The sequence below is a fragment of the Phascolarctos cinereus genome, unplaced genomic scaffold, assembly GCF_003287225.1.
Source record: "Phascolarctos cinereus isolate Bilbo 61053 unplaced genomic scaffold, phaCin_HiC Scaffold_2;HRSCAF=192, whole genome shotgun sequence".
Taxonomy (NCBI): domain Eukaryota; kingdom Metazoa; phylum Chordata; class Mammalia; order Diprotodontia; family Phascolarctidae; genus Phascolarctos; species Phascolarctos cinereus.
The window spans coordinates 362759058-362776550 of record NW_027555625.1 but is presented as its reverse complement, the minus strand read 5'-3'; the positions used below and the strand labels follow the sequence as shown (position 1 = coordinate 362776550).

Here is a 17493-nt window from a genome sequence, read left to right as displayed (position 1 = left end):
AAAGTAGTATAGAAATATGAGCTATAAAGTATAGGAATTCAGCTCTAACCAGTCATTCCCTCTGAAATTTCCAACCTTTAGGCTGGGGGTGGGGTATGTGACATCAGAGAAGTTGACCGGAGAAGACCCCTTCTCCTCCATCTTCACCAATCACTCCATTCCTTACACAGAAGTTTCCTCCATTTCTACTAGGGACAAATCACACAACATTAATGTCCTACATTTCTATGGCCAGGGAACACCTGGCACCTGAGAAACCATTTCTACCCTCTGGAAATAAAAGTGTGATTGTTGCATAGAAACCTCACTTATGGTGTAATGGAAAGAGTGCTGTATTTGGAGTCAAAGGATCTGGCTAGAGTTTCAGCTCTGCTATTTATTATTACCTTTATGACCTTGGACAAATATTTTCCCTCTGTTCCTCAGTTTCCTCAATTGCAAAATGAGGGGATTATATAAAGTAATCCCTAGGGTCCCTCCCAGCTCTAAATCCTGTAATCTAAGGAACATTAAAGAACAGGCCTTTGCCTCTGCAACCATACACATAGAGGGTGAAAGGAGGGTAAGTACAAATTTTAATGTTGGTATCTTGAAATAGCTTTTCAACTTCAATAGATTAAAACTGCACTAAGATTTTGGGGGTTCCCTACACACGTTCTTCTGTTTTCTGAGTGATGTATGAGAAATGTAGCTAAATGATGGCTTTGTGCTGGGTAGGCAGAGGCCCTGCATGTGGAGCTAAGGATATAGCTCTGACTGATAGCAGCCTTCCAAATGTCACTGCTCTCTAACAAACAAAGAGGCTGCTTCATTTTAATTCTATTATTCACATGGTGAGAGAAGCCAAAGCAGATCAACCAAGCCAACAGGGTTAAAACTCCCTGACTCCACATTGCAAGAAAAGGTCTATTGAAGACAAAACGTTGTGGGACCAGACCATGCATGCACTGAGAATGGCATGGCAGGGAATTGTAGGCAGGAGTAGGCACAGTCTTTAAAGGCCACAAACTGAAACCCTTTTGCCCATATGGAGTCATTTATTGCAGAGCTGGAAATAGCCTTAAATTCTCAGACCATGGAATGTCAGAGCAGGAAGGGGTCTTAGGACATAGAACATAGAACGTCACAGCCAGAAGATACTGGGAAAGGCATCTACTTGAAGCCCTACTTAAAACCTTGATTATTTAATTTAATTCATTATTTAATGAAGCCAACAGTTTCATTCCTAAAAGCTCTATATTAGATATATTAGAGGAAATGCGATTGTTGTTCAGTCCTTTCAATCATGTCCGACTCTTTGTGACTCCATTTGGGATTTTCTTGGCAAAGATAATGGAGTGATTTGCCATTTCTTTCTCCAGTTCATTTTACAGATGAAGAAACTGAGGCAAATAGGGTGAAGTGACTTGTCTAGGGTCACATACTAGCATCTCAAGGCCAGATTTGAACTCAGGTCTGACTCCAGTTGGAAAGTGGGTGGGGTAGGGGCTCTATCCTCTGTGCCACCTTCCCATTAGGGGCAATACTGTACCTTAATCCAAGGTATTTTTTAACTGAAAGTGCTCCAGGTTTGAACCTAGCAAGATATTACATCTGTAGAACTGAAGCCTAACTCTCCACGTTGGATAGAATGAAAGGCAATGTAAGAAATGGCCCAAGCAGGCAGAGACCACAGTCACTTCAGAATTCATCTAAAAGTAAAACCCTCCTTCCTTTGCTCCATTTCCTTTGGGCTGGCTGTGGGGCTGTAGGTTTACAGACTGTTAGGTGGCAATTCGCAGGTATTGCAGTTATTGGCAAAATCAACCCAACCTGTAGGACATGGAACCAATAGCCTGGAAATGCTGGTGCTGGCCGGTGAAAGGAGACAACACGTTGTCATTGGAAAGTCCTAATTAAGGTTAATCAAAGAACAAAGGTCTGAGTGGCATGACCCTTACTGCAGGCATCATTTCATTTCATTTTACACTTCTGCCTGCTAATTTTTCTTTCCCATGGATGATTGCTTATGGCAGTGCCAACTGTAGCAACCCAGATGTGTTATTTACTCCATCTTTCCTTGATGTCTGATGGACAAGTGAGTCCCAGTTCAACTGTTACCCCTTTGAAGGTCTTAGCTTGTGACTCACATTAGCAAAAGCCTCATAAGAAGGAGGGACTATGCAAAGCAGAGGTGTCAAATTCAGGCTGCTGGCCCAATGTGTCCCTAAAACTCCCAGCTGAACCAGATTACAATGTAATTCAGAAATGTTTAACAAAACAGATAAAAATCCATTGCAACACAGATAATGTTCATTTATGGTTTTCTAAGTCAATATGCTACCCGCAGGGATCCATTTCTATTGGAATTCTCCATTTTCTAAGCCTTGGGAAAGTTGTATCCTCCATTAGTGTGGGCAGGCCCCAAACCTTACACTGATGAACTCATGGATCATTGAAGTATTGGCAAATTTACATGCCAAGTTCCTACTTCAGTGCCTTGCCTTGGCATGGCAGTGATCCCAGGCTTTCAAAAGCTAGGCCAGTGAAACTTGAGCTCCAGCAGGTCCTACCACTCTGGAAAGGCTTTGTGGCCAGGCCAGGCAATGGACAATGCTTGCCATTCAAGAAGTCTAGCCAACTGTGGAGAGGCTCACACTAACAGATTGGCAACCAGATTATGAAGGTTTCTGGTGTTGGGCTTTTTTTTTTTTTGTCACAGCAACTTATGTACTAGAAGGGTTGCAACCTCTATCAGTTGGTACCTGGCATACAGTAGGTGCTTATTAATGTTTATTAACTGATGGTGGTTCTCATCATGATATGACAATCACTTATCTTTTGAAGCATCTAAAAGAGCATATTGTGATTGGAGAGAACCACACTTCACATCCAATGAGATAATATTTGTAAAGCGCTTCCCACAGAACATAGCACACAGTAGGCACTATATAAATTCCATTATTTCCATTCCCTTTCCCTTCCCCTCCTTCATATGGTCTATGAACTAGAGAAGAGAATTTTTAGGTTGCAAGCTTCTCTGTTTTGTTATAGGGTTACAAAAAGTTAAAAAATGGATCTGGGAGATAACATGAACTGGATGGCCTCTGAGATCCCTTCCATCTCTCTTCTTTACTGGCATTGCTCAACATATTTAAACCTTTTGGTCAGATCTAAACAGCTTGAAAGCTTAATCCTACCAGGTTTGTTCTTAAAGAATTGCAATGCAGATAATTACATAATACTGTCCACCTATATAAGAGAAAAAAGTAGGGTCTTTCTCAATGAATTGAAAGTTACATAGGCTTAACTATTTCCCCTAACGGGAGAAAAACCAGTTTCTATTTATAGGCTCGTCTTTCCAACAGAAGGGGAAATGTTCTCCATTTTTACCTGCTGGACCTAGAGCCCCAGTGGAAGATATTAAATAACTTGCTGCAAATCCTGGAGTCAGATTGTTTAACTGAAGTTGGATTGATTGTGAAATATTCAGATGACGGGTGAGCTGTCTGAAATTTTAAAAACAGACTAAAAATAAGTCATAACCAGCAATTGCATGACTTTTAGTCAGTCAGAAATGACTTCTTTTATCTTAATTTCATTTAACTGAGGTGGTGAAGGAGGTTAGGCTTGGGGGGAGTGAAGGGAAGTTGTATTTCTGACATCACCATCATCAAAGGGCATTTTAGGGTTGTTTTTTTTTTAAAGGCTCTGCAATCCCTCCCATCGCTAGCTGCCTAAGGCTCACCCTTCTAAGAAAAGGAGACAAGGCTGTGATTAGCAGACTTCACCCAGGAATAATATTTTCTGTTTTTAAAAGACTCAAGGAGCACTTTGGACCCATGATTTCTGTTAGTTCAAAGTTTGTCCATCTCATGTTAGGTTGTTAAGGGTCCCCTCCTGCTGGTGGAGATCTTTTTTTTTTTGAGTATTCCAGCCCACAAAGTAACTGAGGATCTCAGGATTTCTGAGCTACAGCATGTTGTGTGGTTAAGACACAACAGGCTCAGAGCACCTGTGCTTTTAAGAAACCACTGGGCAAAGTTCAAGCCAAGGTCTGATGGCAACAAAAAGAGGAATTTCTTCTCTTTGGGACACTGGCTTCCAAATTCACTGCACAACACTGAAAGCACAAACAGAGGTGGTGCTTTCCTGAATGTGGCTCCTACTCCCTGTTATTACTTCTTAAATTCCAACCTTTCCTTCTCCACCCTATCATTAAAAAAGGACCTTGCAAATTAGACCACTTATTCAGAGAGAACAATTTATGCAGAGGGAGTAGTTTGGTGAAAAAAATAATCTGCGCTTCATTGCTGCTTCTCACAATCTGTGGCAAAACACTTTTTTAAGTTGGTACCTTTTGTGTGTGTGTGTGTTATTATCTGCAAAGCATCACTGAGAAGATTTCTCCTTTCTAGGTGCCACTGAACTCCCAGGAATAATGAGTACATCGTTATGACACACATACAACAGGAAGCAAGGAGAAAGACTTACAGACCTAAGCCTGGGAGCAGGAAAGCTTTATTTTTTCAATTTGGACTTCCTGGCGACAGACTCTTCATGTTACTGAGAAAAAGGAAAGTATTTTGGTCAACAAAGTGATAGGACAGAACATTTACAGCTAGATGGCACAGTGGGTAGAGCACCGGGCTTGGAGTCAGGAAGAACGGAGTTAAAATTCAGCATCAGAGACTTATTAGCTGCGTAACCCTGGACATGTTGCTTAACCTGTTTGCCTCAGTTTCCTCAATTGTAAAACAGAGAGAGCACTTTATCTTGAAGAGGTGTTGTAAAGATCAAACGAGATAAAATTTATAAAGCACTCAGGATAGGTACTTAAATGTTTATTCCCTTGCTCTAAATGCTACCTCTGCATTTGCCCCAGATCTGGGCAAGATGTAAATGTTTATGTTATTAACGGCTAATTAATTATACAAAACTGTTCAATTTCTCTTTTTCATTCTTCCGGCTTACTTTTGTCTCGTTGTTTCAGTTGTGTCCAACTCTTCATGACCCCATTTGGGGTTTTCTTGGCAAAGATAATGGAGTGGGTTGCCATTTCTTTCTCAGTTCATTTGACAGATGAGGAAACTGAGGTAAACAAGATTAAGTGGCTTGCCCAGGATCACACAGCTAGTGTCTGAGGCCAGATTTGAACTCATTGAGTCTTCTTGACTCCAGGCCCAATGTTCCATCCTCTGCACCACCTAGCTGCCCTACTTCCTTTTGTCTACCCATCATTAACTCCACTGATGGCCTCCTTGAAGCTATAAAAATATATTGGATTCATAAGGATAGAAGATATAGACCTCTTGTTTCTAGGTGAAAGGCTGTGCTAGAAACGTATAGTTGGAGAACTTCAAAATGGGAACAGTCCTTAGAGATGATCTAGTCCAAATAGTTCACTTTACAGAAAGGAATGAGATTCAGAGAAGTGGATGATTTGCCCAAGGTCATAGAGATCATTAAGGGCAGAGCCAGGTCTAGAATTCAAGTCTCCAAGTCCAGGGCACTTTCCAGACCTTGCTGCTTTCTGGGTCCTAGAGGCCAATCCAGTTTTGGGTTATGCCTTCTTTAGATTACACTGGTAAGCTTTCCATACATTTAAGCCATGCGTCCCTCCCACCAATGCATGTTATTTTAATGAACCAGTGGGAAAAGTGGTAGAAAAATTCAAATGGTTATTCGAAGTTGGCCAGTTTGCCAATCAATCTTGAAAAGACATATGAAAGACAAGGTTTGGAGATCAAGTAAATGTCCAATTTATTTTTATAACTTGAAACTGGAACAAACTGTTTTGAACGAGCGTACAAATGAGATGGCAGACACATGCTGAACTCAACATTGTGACGTTAAGGGAGAAAAGAGGCCAAAAATCTCGTACAGAGAATAAAAGGAACAATAAATATTTCACTAAGCCATATTGAAACGACCTCCTGTCATCTCAACATTTTATCCATAATAAAAAAAAAAGTGCTCGTTTTTCAAACAGAGCACAAATACCAAGCAATAATAAATAGTTCCAAACTTGTAGTAAAAGACAAAACTTCCAAGTAAACAACAAAAGCTCATACAATAAGTAATAGAAAAAGGTAATAAAATATTTTGCCTTGCCGGTACAAATGCAAACAACTGAAACCAATGTTACTTTGCTTTGCAGTTCTGAAATACAAAGAGCACCATAGACATGAGTTTGCCTGTGAGAAACAAAACCTTGGACAGTCTTTCACTCAGGACTGGGATGAAATACTAATTTCTTTTCTGTTTTTTTTTAACCTTTCTCTTATGTGAATTCAGTCTTCTCTCCCCTTCCCCCCCCAAGACCCTCAGACAGGAAGTGGCAAATTCCAAGTTGGGAAGATGTCCCTCAAAATGGCCATGTAAGCTTCAGCATCATCTTCAGAGGTCCAGCAGCAAGGATGGGGGAGCTCGCTCAATGTTGGCTATGTCCCATTGTGCTTGGCCTCTGGCTTTTTTGTTTATTTTTTGAGAGGAGGAAAAGAAATTCCAATTTTTGCTGCAGTCAGTAGGAAACACAATCCTTGTGCTTTCAGATGACTTATTCTTGGCTTTAGGGTGACTTCTCTTAGGCCACTGAATAACTGCTGGTGAGAGCTATCTCGCTTATGGGACAGCCGTAAGGTTGGCTTGGGTTCCAAGGCAACTTAACAGTATATCCAAATGAAATGTAAGTTTCTGGGTTTCAAGGGTTCAGCCAGATAGGAAGCCTAAAAGTTGCATCAGGTTTTTTGTTTGTTTGTTTGTTTGTTAAATTTTCAAACAAGGTCAAGGTAAGTGGCTTGGGGAGGAGCATGTCAACCAGACACCCATCAAAAGAGAAAGGTTATCTGTATTTGGTGAGGAATTACCCACAAAGGTGCTAGGTTTTAACTTCCTTTTCCTGAAATCATGGTTTCCTGAAATTGGCATCTTAAAAACTGTTATTCCCCCAGGGAAGAAACTAAAACAAAACAAATAAAAAGAAAATACCACTCTATCTTCTTAAAGCTACTTGGGGGGGGGCAGAGAGAGAGAGAGAGAGAGAGAGAGAGAGAGAGAGAGAGAGAGAGAGAGAGAGAGAGAGAGAGACAAAGAGAGAGACAGAGTCAGACAGACAGAGAAAGTGGAAGGAATCAGGAGGGAGGAGAAAGAGAGATATCAAAAGGCACCAGATTTCATCCCAGTCCCTCAAACATTCAGAAATTGATGGAATGTACAATTAGGAGAGAACAGCGGCAAAGCGGATCATAGACAGACTGGCAAGACCTGTACAAGGAATAGGCCCTGTTCTGACATAGAAGGGAATCTGGGCCCAGACCATTTGTATCCAAAAATTTAATTTGCAATCACCTCAATAGTAGACCATTTTCCCTGTGTCTAGCAGAAACCACGGCTCTCTTTGGAAAGGGTATAAAGGTCATTTAAAAATTGTTGTTCTTAAGGGTGGGAGAGACGGTGATTGGTGATGAAAGGGAAGGATGTTCTCTCTTTCTCCACATCTTAGAATTTGCAGAGAAAGGGGGATGGGGTCAGGGGCACTTTGTGGAATGTTACTTACTTGAACATCTTTACAAAAACTGATTTTTCCACTCAACATGAAAGGGGAATTACCATCCAGTCTGATGTGGCCAGACCTGGGGAAGCCTTGATGCAAGGTCCAGGCTGCTCTGAGTGAGAAGCCCCATGGGAACAGTACTTTTTGTAGGCCAACTCTGATAAAAATATAGACAACGAAAGTGATTTGTGAACAAAAGCATTTAACAACGTCACTTTGTTTCTTTTACTCAAAGGTTGTCAAACAACCCTTTCTCTTTTACAATAGGTCTTAACATACAAATTTTTTTTTTGCAATATTTTATCCTGCCAAATTAAAAAATATATTATGGCAGCCTGTTTGTCTTTGTTTTTTATTTCCAAATTCACTAACAAAAAGGTACATGAAATCCCTTTAAAAGGACAAGCGTACAGTTAAAAAAATTACAAGCTCCAATAGAAATACAATGAGTGCCTACATCATATGAACCAACCAATATCAATGTCCATTCTGGAGGGGTTGGGAAGGGGGAGAAAGAGGGGAGGGGAGAGAGAAAAAATAAGTACAGGTCAGAAATATGACTTTTTTTCTGCAAAGCAATAACAATATTAAGCACTTTTTTCTACATACTTTTTCTACATGGTGTAGCAATCCCCTTTTAATCCCCAAATACAAGTTTCTATACATTTTTTGAAATAAAAATTCAACACCCAAGGCAGAAAAAAATTTGCTAAAACTCAGACTTTACAGTTACAGTGACAAGAACAAATTTATAGACCCACCATTTAAATTTTACTGCAACATTTTCAAGGAAAAAGAAAAGGGTTTTTTTTTCCTGGTTTTGTAAAATGCCCAGGCATTCTCCATTATTACAAATACTGGTCCACTTTTACAGTAATCAAGAAATTTTAATATATATAATATATACTAAAACCCCGTCACCAAAAGAAAACAATATACACATGGCCATCACGGCATTTCTTTTATAACCTATTATGCAAACTTTGAAAAAAAATGATCGCTCAAACACACATACACACAATTTTTTTTACCCTTGTATGTATCCAATACTGTAAACGTATTTTAAGACAGAGTGCACTAAATTTAACTTTTAAAAAAAATTAGCCGTTGTTCCTGAATTGTTTTTTTTTTCATTCAACGATAACAACTTGTAACGTGTGTCACTTGAGTTTAAATTCAGCAGTAAGTCACCTCCATTCCATTTCCTAAGCAGCGTTGTCCTGGAAAAAAAAAACCAAGCTGAGAATAATTCAGCCAATGGATGTCCGAAGTTGTGCTGGGTATACATCTTCATTGGATTGGGTCTTATGGCATTTTTCATGTCCTCTATCTTCAACCAGGATTTTTTTTTTCTTTTTTAAAGTAAATGTGGCTTTTTTTTGTACGTTTGTTTGTAAAGAATGTACTTTTCTGGTATTTACTCTTTTGCAAAAGTCTTTTCATTTCACAAAAAAAAGTTTTGCATTTGTCTCAAGAGACTCAAATAGGAAGATCAGTTTTCAAGGCACTCACGTCAAATTGAATGGCAGTAGAAAAACTGTCCAATAAATTATTATTTTATCTTTTTTCTTTATAGTGCCAGTATTGTGAATGCCATGCTTAGCAACACTGACACTTAATCTCTCAGCTGTCCCCTTACAGTTTAACCCACCTCTGGGCCAAGTAAAATATGCTGCAATTTCTTGTTTAGAAGCCATTTAATTTAAATGCAAACAAAGGTTTTAAAGTGCAGGTCAACATAATTAAAATGTCTAACCTTAACTGTTCTCGGTTCAGTACCATTTGTCCTAATGGGATAGGGAGAAAAAAAATGGGAAGGTACCTTTCATCTTAATTTTTTCCATCACTATTCTGACCAAAGGACCAAGAAATATTTCATATACGTTTTCTCTCCTTAACAATAGCACCATTGTGCATTACAAGAGATAACCTTAGCTTCTTCAGAACCTCCAAGTAACAACACTTGACTCTTTCCTGACTTAGAAACTAACAGTTAGCCCTTAAAGAAGTATCTAAATAATGATTTCAGTAGCTCTACACTACAGAAAGAAGACAGCCTAAGATAGTAGACAATTTATCATTTCTTTCCTTCCATGTGAATACAGGAACTATCTCATCACATCTAGATGGTCCTTCTATCTTGACCAGATTGGATATTCTAAGACAAGGGACATCTACTCTGCATCTCAGGGCATCACCAACAGTCCAATGAAGTCGTATTATCTGCCAATAATGCACAATTGAAGGATGCAATTGACTGTGGCTGCCTTTAAACAAAACCTGCTTTGTCTCACGGGGAAGATTATACGGGGCTGATTATTTTTTGTTTCATTTTGTCTTTTTTTTTTCCAGTTACAAAACTTGAATGTTAAAAACTACTTGAAAACAAACAAAAAAAGGCCTCAATCACACATGACTTCATCAGTGCTACATATCAGATCCAATTCCGAAAGAAAGTGCTACAATTTTAAAGATTGTTATCCGCTGTTCTCCCCACCCCCCCATACCCCACTTGCTTGCCTTTTTCTTTCTTTTTTTTTTGTGTGTGTGTATATTGGGGGGGAAAGGAAAAAGAAAAACTTTAAAAGTTATTTAAGTGTCGGCTTCTTCACAAGAAATTACACATGCGTAGCTTAAATTCAAAAAAGCAGCGGCCCAAAAAATTATAATTTAAAAGATATGCTTCTCCCCTACAATGCAAGTAATCTCAGGCTACTACTGGGTAAAATTAATAAGAGATACCCAACAAAATTTGAAAAGAAATTTAAACAGAAAGAATAATAATAAAAAAAGTACCTGCACATGCCAAAAAAAAAATTACAAAAACCCAATAAATACAGAAATTATTGCACAGTTAAAAGGCTCCACAATTTTTACTGCCTTAATCAACCCTCAGGTTTAATAGAACTTTGTAGACACAGGTTAAATTTGAGTGCCATTTCCTGGCACCTACCATAGTTACGCTAAGTTATGTTTATGGAGGCAAAATTAAGTCAGCATTTTCTCAGTTGGCAATAGTTAAACTGTACAAATTAAATGGTACCTAGACCCCTGATTTAACCCAGTTGGGAATGAGGAGGGAAGGGGATGCTGGGGGGGTGAGGGAAGAGAGGGGGGCGCGTGGGGGGCCTTTAGCTTCTTTCGGCCTGCTCTATTTTCACATCGTTTGTCAGCAAATGTTCTCCGTGCCATTTTTTCATGTGTTTTTCCAGGGTGCTATAAACGCTGAATGGCATCTGGCAAATATCACAGCGGTAGACCTCCTTTCCTATCTGGCCGTGGGTTTTCATGTGGCGGGTCAGCTTACTGCTCTGGGCGCACGCGTAGTTGCAGAGCTCACATTTGTAAGGCCTTTCTCCCGTGTGGCTCCGGCGGTGCACCGTCAGGTTGCTGCAGTTCTTAAACACCTTGCCGCAGTATTCGCACGTGTCGCTGCGGCGCCCTTCCTTGGAGCTGGGCCGCCCGGGGCCCCGGGCCGCTTATGTGGGGGGTGCTGCCTCCACTGGCCGTCCCACTGCGCCCCGAGAGGCCTCCGTCCAGCATGTCCCCCGGCGGGGTGGAGAAGCGCAGGCTGCCGTTCTCCGACGAGTGCTCCGAGGAGGTGGCGAAGGGCGACTGCCGGGAGTCTGTGAAGCCCAGAAACGGATCCTTCATGAAGTGTCTCGAGGCCGCGTACCCCACCAGCCACTGCGAGTAAACATTTTCCGAAGGGATGATGGTTGCTGGTGGCAGGTCCAGATCCTTCTCGATCTTGATCCTCTTGGATGAGTTGTTTAAACTGGGGCTCGTGATGGGCGTCGGCTTGCGCGGAAACAGGCCCGGGAAGGGCTCGCCGGGGCCGAAGCTCCTCCCGTTGACTGCGCCCTCCTCCGTGCGGTCCAGCTCTCCGGCCACCGAGTCTTCGTCCCCGGTGTCCCTCTGGCACAGGTCCCGGGAGCAGAGGTCTCGCTGGTCCGGTCCCCTCTTCATGAAGCTGCTCCTCTTCTGCTTCTCGGCCAGCATGTCGCTGTACTGCTGGATGGCGCCCAGGCTCACGTTCTCGATCACTTTGCCCAGGACGAGCGACTTTTCGTCCGGAGGGACTTGGAGCCGTTCTCCCGATTGCGGCTGAGCTCCGAGTCCATGCTGAAACTAGACTCGGGCCTGCTCTCGTTCTCCAGCTCCTCCTCCTCTTCCTCCTCCTCTTCCTCCTCCTCGTTGTCGTGGCCTAGGGAGGGGTCGCTCTCGTTCCTGAAGTCGGCCTCGCTGGACTTCAGGCCCTCCCCAGTAAGCTCGCTGGTGCCCGGCTCCGGAGAGCTGGTGGTGGAGAGTCCGTCATCCGACCTGCCTGTCATGGAGCCCGCTTTGTGCATGTGGGTTTTCATATGACGCTTTAGCTTACTGGCCTGGGAGCACGCGTGATCGCAGAGCTGACATTTGTAGGGCTTTTCTCCTGTGTGACTACGGCGATGAACTATGAGATTACTTTGAAACTTGAACGTTTTCCCACAGAATTCACAGGATTTACTCTTCGCCTGAGGTTGGGGAGGGGTAGTACTGCTAGGAGGCATGGGGGGCAGTGGAGGGGTACTCAAAAAAGGTGATTTGGGGCTTGGCTGAAAGGGGTTCAATAAGCGATGCATAGGGTTGCTGCGGTTTGGCGAGACTGGAGGAGGGGTCGAGTTGTTCCCCGCCAGCTCTCGGAGCCTCCTGGAGAAATCCATCGCTGGCGAATCGATTGCCATGGGGTTCAAACGCATGACTCTGTCAAAGGCACTGGGATGCTGGGCAACTAACCCCATTTCTTCGGCACTAAGGCGATGTGGGTCCAGATGGTGACGGGGCGGTGGGCTGAAAAGTGGGGGAGTGTTGGGGAGCCGGCCCTCGCCAAAGCCGGGGTGGTCACGCAGGATGGGGCCTGTCATTCGTAAGAGACTAAAAGGGTTGTTATCTCCGAGGAAGTTCATCAGCGGGGACTGTGCAACAGCCTCTGGTCCCAGAGGAGGAGGGATGGTGATCCGTGGAGTAAGGGAACTGTTTGAAGGACTTGTTTCCAAATAGATGCGGAATCCATGTGTGTTTTGGGCATGTTGAAGCAAGAACCAGGCGCTGTTAAAAGGTTGCTTGCATGTTGTGCAAATATAGCTTGAAGGCTCATCTTTACCTATTAAAAAAAAAAGCAGAAAGAACACTCAAAAATCATACATATGAGAAAACTCAAGTGCCACTGACCCTTACTATATTTTTCTTACAACTTCCCCCCACCCCCTTCCTCACCTCCCCCCCACCCCAGGCATCTGTTCAAAAATAGTTCAGCAAACTACACGGGAAGATCTATGAAGGTTCCTAACATTTCAAAAGTATCAATGAAGTCACTGCTGGAAAGGCCTGCACTGTTGAAAATATCTCCTCCGAAAGGACAACAAAGTCTATTGTGTCCTCCAAGGGAAAAGACTTAGGTTCTAACCCCAGCAGTGTCTAGGTGACCTTGGGTAAGTAATTAAGAGTCTCTGGGCCTTAGTTTCCTCTTCAGTAAAATGAGGGCATTGGACTAGATGGTTCCTTCTGGCTCTGAAGGTCTGATTGTATGAAGGTACGTAGCAACCGCACAGATCTCTTCTCACAGATGTACCTAATTAAGTGGTATTTGCTTCAAGGAACTTTCCTAGAAAAATGACTTTCTGTTATGGGTTTGCATGGTTTGGGGGTATATCTATATTTAATGCTGTATTTTTATTCACCAGAGTTCATTCAGACTGCACCCTAAAATGATACCAAGGATACAATGGAATTTTGCCACCATCAAAGTCTAAGAACCCTTAGAAAAAAATGTCCCTATAGGAAATCTTTTTCTCCCCTCATATTTCCTCTGCCAAAATGCCAAGTGAGTGTGCAAAGGAATAGCTGATAGTCAAATCTGACAGGGCAGTGGTAATGAACTGTAACAAATGTTGCTTTGTTAGAAATTTGCTCTGTTTGGTAACATCACCAAGAGATATTTATGGCCACTGGTTGAATGGGGTCAAGAATGCTCAGTGCCTTCATCTGCCTGTCATTCAGGCAGCTGGGAGAACTGAAGTTGCACATTTCATTTGCTATTTGTCTTTCTGATCTCTCTTCAACCTGAGGATAAAACTCATCAGTTTCAGCCTGTAACTCTTATTATACATTACAGGAAAAAAAAAAGACAGGTGTGGAAAGACCTTGGTTTCTGTCATCATGTTTGCCAACTTAAAAAAAAAAACCCAAAATACCCACCTCCCATCCCAGACATACTATAACCATTTCATTCAAGAGCACGCTTGGTCGAAGTAGACTTTCCTGGTCTTCCCTACCTCCCCCAATGGCTAGTGTTCTCCTCTCTCTAACTACCCTGTGTATTTATTTTGTACACATACACACACAATTATCTTTCCCAGTAGAACAGGGAAGTTGAGACTTATTTTCTTTTTTTGTATTCATGTTTCTAGTCTTTGGCCCTTGGGAGACTGTATAGTAAGAAGAGTCCTAAACTTGGATCCTCACTCTGACACTTACTAGCTTTGCAGCCTTCAGCAAGTCTCTTTTACCACTGCGAGTCTCAATTTCCTCATCTGTGAAACAGGGTAAGTATAAATTGATCATTGTGAGAACATATCTTATGATCCTTAAACTGCTACAGAAGTGAGGGAAGACATGGTCTCCCAAACTTCTTTTTTTCTTTACCCCAATCTGCCCTGTCTCCTCAAGGTGGTTGTTGTTGTTGTTTTTTTAGCTCCAATCAATGCATGGTAGACTCAGCCAAACAGGAACAAAATATATGTGTTAATTACTCTTACATATTTAAGAGAAATAGAAGAACTTGGAAAGCACAGCCAGGAGGCAGGGGCCAAGAAAACCCACAATTCTCTTTTTGAAATCAACCACCCATGACAGTATTTCAGAAATGAAAGTGGGGTGGGGGAGAGGAGAATGAGTTAATCTATAAATAAATAAGGTTAGAAGACTTCAAGTTGTGTAGAAACCTGTCTTTCAAGTACCCTGTAGCAGTATGTTTATAGGCATATAAACTGTACTTTTGAAACTGTCTTTAAACTGCATGACTCAGAGGTACTGAGCACCCTGAAGCCAGAACATAGCATTAAAAAAAAAAAAGGAGCCAGTGATTGACACCAATACAGTTTGACTGCTAGCATCACATGGTTCCTGCTCTGAAAATCTGGGGAGAACTGAGGGGGACACTGGCATAGAGCTCACCCTCAAGCACCAGCTAGAATGTTATAGAGAGCTATACCATGTTTGCTTGTTTGTTTTTTGGTAAGGCAGCCAGGGTTAAGTGACTCCTCTAGGGTCACACAGCTAGTAAGTTTTAAGCCTCTGAGGCTGGATTTGAACTCAGGTCCTCCTGACTCCAAGGCTAATGCTCTTTCAACTGCGCCACCTGGCTGCCCCAGAGTGCTACACCATGAAAAGGCTTAGTGGAATAATTCTTTTGGGGGAGGCATTGATGGGGGAAAGGGGGAGGGGACAGTTAATCTGATAGAAATAAAATGCCTGAACTTTTGAAAAAATAAATAGCTACTGTCATGCTTCCATACTTTAAGACTTCAAGGACTTGAAAGTCCATCAGTAAGGGGCTTCAATACGTCAACCCAGATCACAGTTCTTTGGTGCTTTTGTACAGGGATGACCTTTGTAAGCTATGGACAAAATTCTACACCTGGTGGCCAGCCCCTGCTTAACAGCCTGCCTGTTCTCAGCTCAGTCAAAAGACATGAGGGCCATCTGGGCTACATGGGCCTTTCCAGACTGGCAGAACCTGCCAGTGCTTGCATGCCCCTGACACAGCCTTGGAGAACCCAGAGTCACTTCTATACCATTCCACAATGAAACATCAAGTATTCTATTAAAGAATTGCTTACCTTTGGGGGGGGCAGAATTATAACCAAGTAATTAAGCTTCAACTTTCATAATTACTCTTTCAAAATAGCTTATGTTAAGCACTTTGGGCTGGGTTTCTTCCTCAAAATCCCTATATAATTCACATGCTAACAGTTAACCTATTTGATGACGTGAAAAACGTCCATTGCCTCTCACAACCTAACTCCCAAGGACAGAATTGTGGGATGCTCCGTGTGGATTGGAGTGCAAACTCCATCCCCCACTCCCATCCCCCAAGATGTCCAGAGACCTAACATTGTAATCTTTGAAAACACCCATATCTCTCCCGGTGCACGCCCTGCACAGACAGTATGAAAAAGTGACAGGAATCAGCGAAGCAGGGCTAAAGTAGAGAACGTTTCCTGCCAGCAGCTGATTTATTTTTTCGTTTCGGAACAGCACATTTTTACCTCAGCTTACCTGGGAGCAGAGCTTAATAAAGACCCTTCTGAAGGGAGAGTTAATATGACAGATGACAGGCAGCATCTTACAAGGTCATATATCTTCAAATTAAAGAGGGTCCTGCCTCTTTCACCTTCATTTTAACCACTCTAATTAATCGATTTATTATAGGCAGTTGTTCTATTTCTTCATTTTTCTTAAGTCAGATGATACTCCTTGGCTCTTGTTATCCCCCTCCCTCCTCCTCTTCTCACCCAGTCCCCCACCACACCAACTCCCCCAGGCTGCCAAGCATTTTACTAAAGATCTGTCCCCATGAGGAATGTCTAAATTATAAGAACATGTAGAATTCCCCGGAAGGCTGGGGACTAAGGCCAATCTAAAGTTGAAATGGCTGATTAAAAAATTAGCCTCAAAATGGCAGCTGGTGAGAGGGCTTGTAACCACTTGTTTTAAAAAGCTCAGAGCCTTCCTCTTCCCCCCCCCCAAACTTTTAAACTTTTTCTTCATGAGACACACTGAAGCAAATAGCCATGTCTATAATGCATTGTGAGCTTGAGGAAAGCTGTTTTTATTAGTGAAATCAGATTTCTGAGCTATCTGTCCTTATAGGGGCAACATTAGCTCTTCCGTCTTTGTCCCTTCTATGCCCCTAAACCCACTGCTTGTGAAGACCCCTCCACAAAGGGCAGGCATTCACTGTAGGCCACTCGGCTATCAAAGATCTTCATTTAACTTCATTAAAAAAAAAAAAACTTTCGCAGCCCTCAAAGGCTCTCTCTAGACTCCCCTCTTTCCTCCTCCCTTCCTCTTTTTTTTTTTAATAAAATGTTCATTTCCATATTATCACTTCATGGTTATCTTGCCTAGAAATTGCCTTAAGCAGTGTAGACGCTCACTTTTAAGAAGAGAACAATGTCAGAAAGTCTTTGAAGATTCACTACGAACATTTTTATATTCTAAAACTTGCTAAATATTTTAAACATGCCCACGAACAGTCATGTATTGCTCAAAAGTAAGTCTCTTTAATAATGTAGTATTCCAGCCCTCTAGAACCCTTCTTCAGTTAAAGGCCCCCAGGAAATTGGTTTCCAGATGCCCCCTCTATACCACTCGCCTCCATGGCTCCCTCTCCTAAGGGACACCTTGGAAAGATGGTTATGGGCACTACCCCTTAATAGAGTGAAATTCAGGCTTTCCCAGACCTGGACTGCTTCCCATGCTATGACTGCCTGGGTTTTATTCTGACTGACAAGCCAATTATGAGCTTATTTTTTAATGACTGTACAAAACAAAGTCAAATCCTGCCCTGAAAACCTAGAAATGCCTTAGAAATGTCTACTCTACTCCAGTCACTAAATCACAGTTTTCTATTATACCACCTTCCCACCTCGCTTTCATACAACAAGGAATCAAGAAGCATTTATAAAGGGCCTGCTGTGTGCTGGATAGTAAGGAGGCAAAGTTAAAAAAAAAAACAATACAAAACCACCTCTACTCTGAGAGCTTATATTCTATCAAATATAGGGGCAAGGGGGTTGCAGTAGACTGAGGTTCAGCTTTTTAGAAAAATTATTAGAAGTTATCAAAGAGCTCAGATGAGAAAACATTTTATTTTCGTTCTGCTAAACCTAGGGGCTAGAGTATAAATCTGCAGA

General features: G+C 42.1%; 1 protein-coding gene across 1 annotated transcript in view; it reads right to left on the bottom strand.

Annotated features, from left to right (window-relative positions):
• Positions 1-5717: 5717 nt before the first annotated feature.
• BCL11B (BCL11 transcription factor B) overlaps positions 5718-17493 on the bottom strand; it is a 142508-nt gene continuing 130732 nt past the window's right edge. Inside the window, 3 exon segments of the mRNA XM_021007322.2 lie at positions 5718-11004; positions 11006-11610; positions 11613-12677. Coding sequence (XP_020862981.1) covers positions 10666-11004; positions 11006-11610; positions 11613-12677 — 2009 coding nt within the window. The 3' untranslated portion in view covers positions 5718-10665.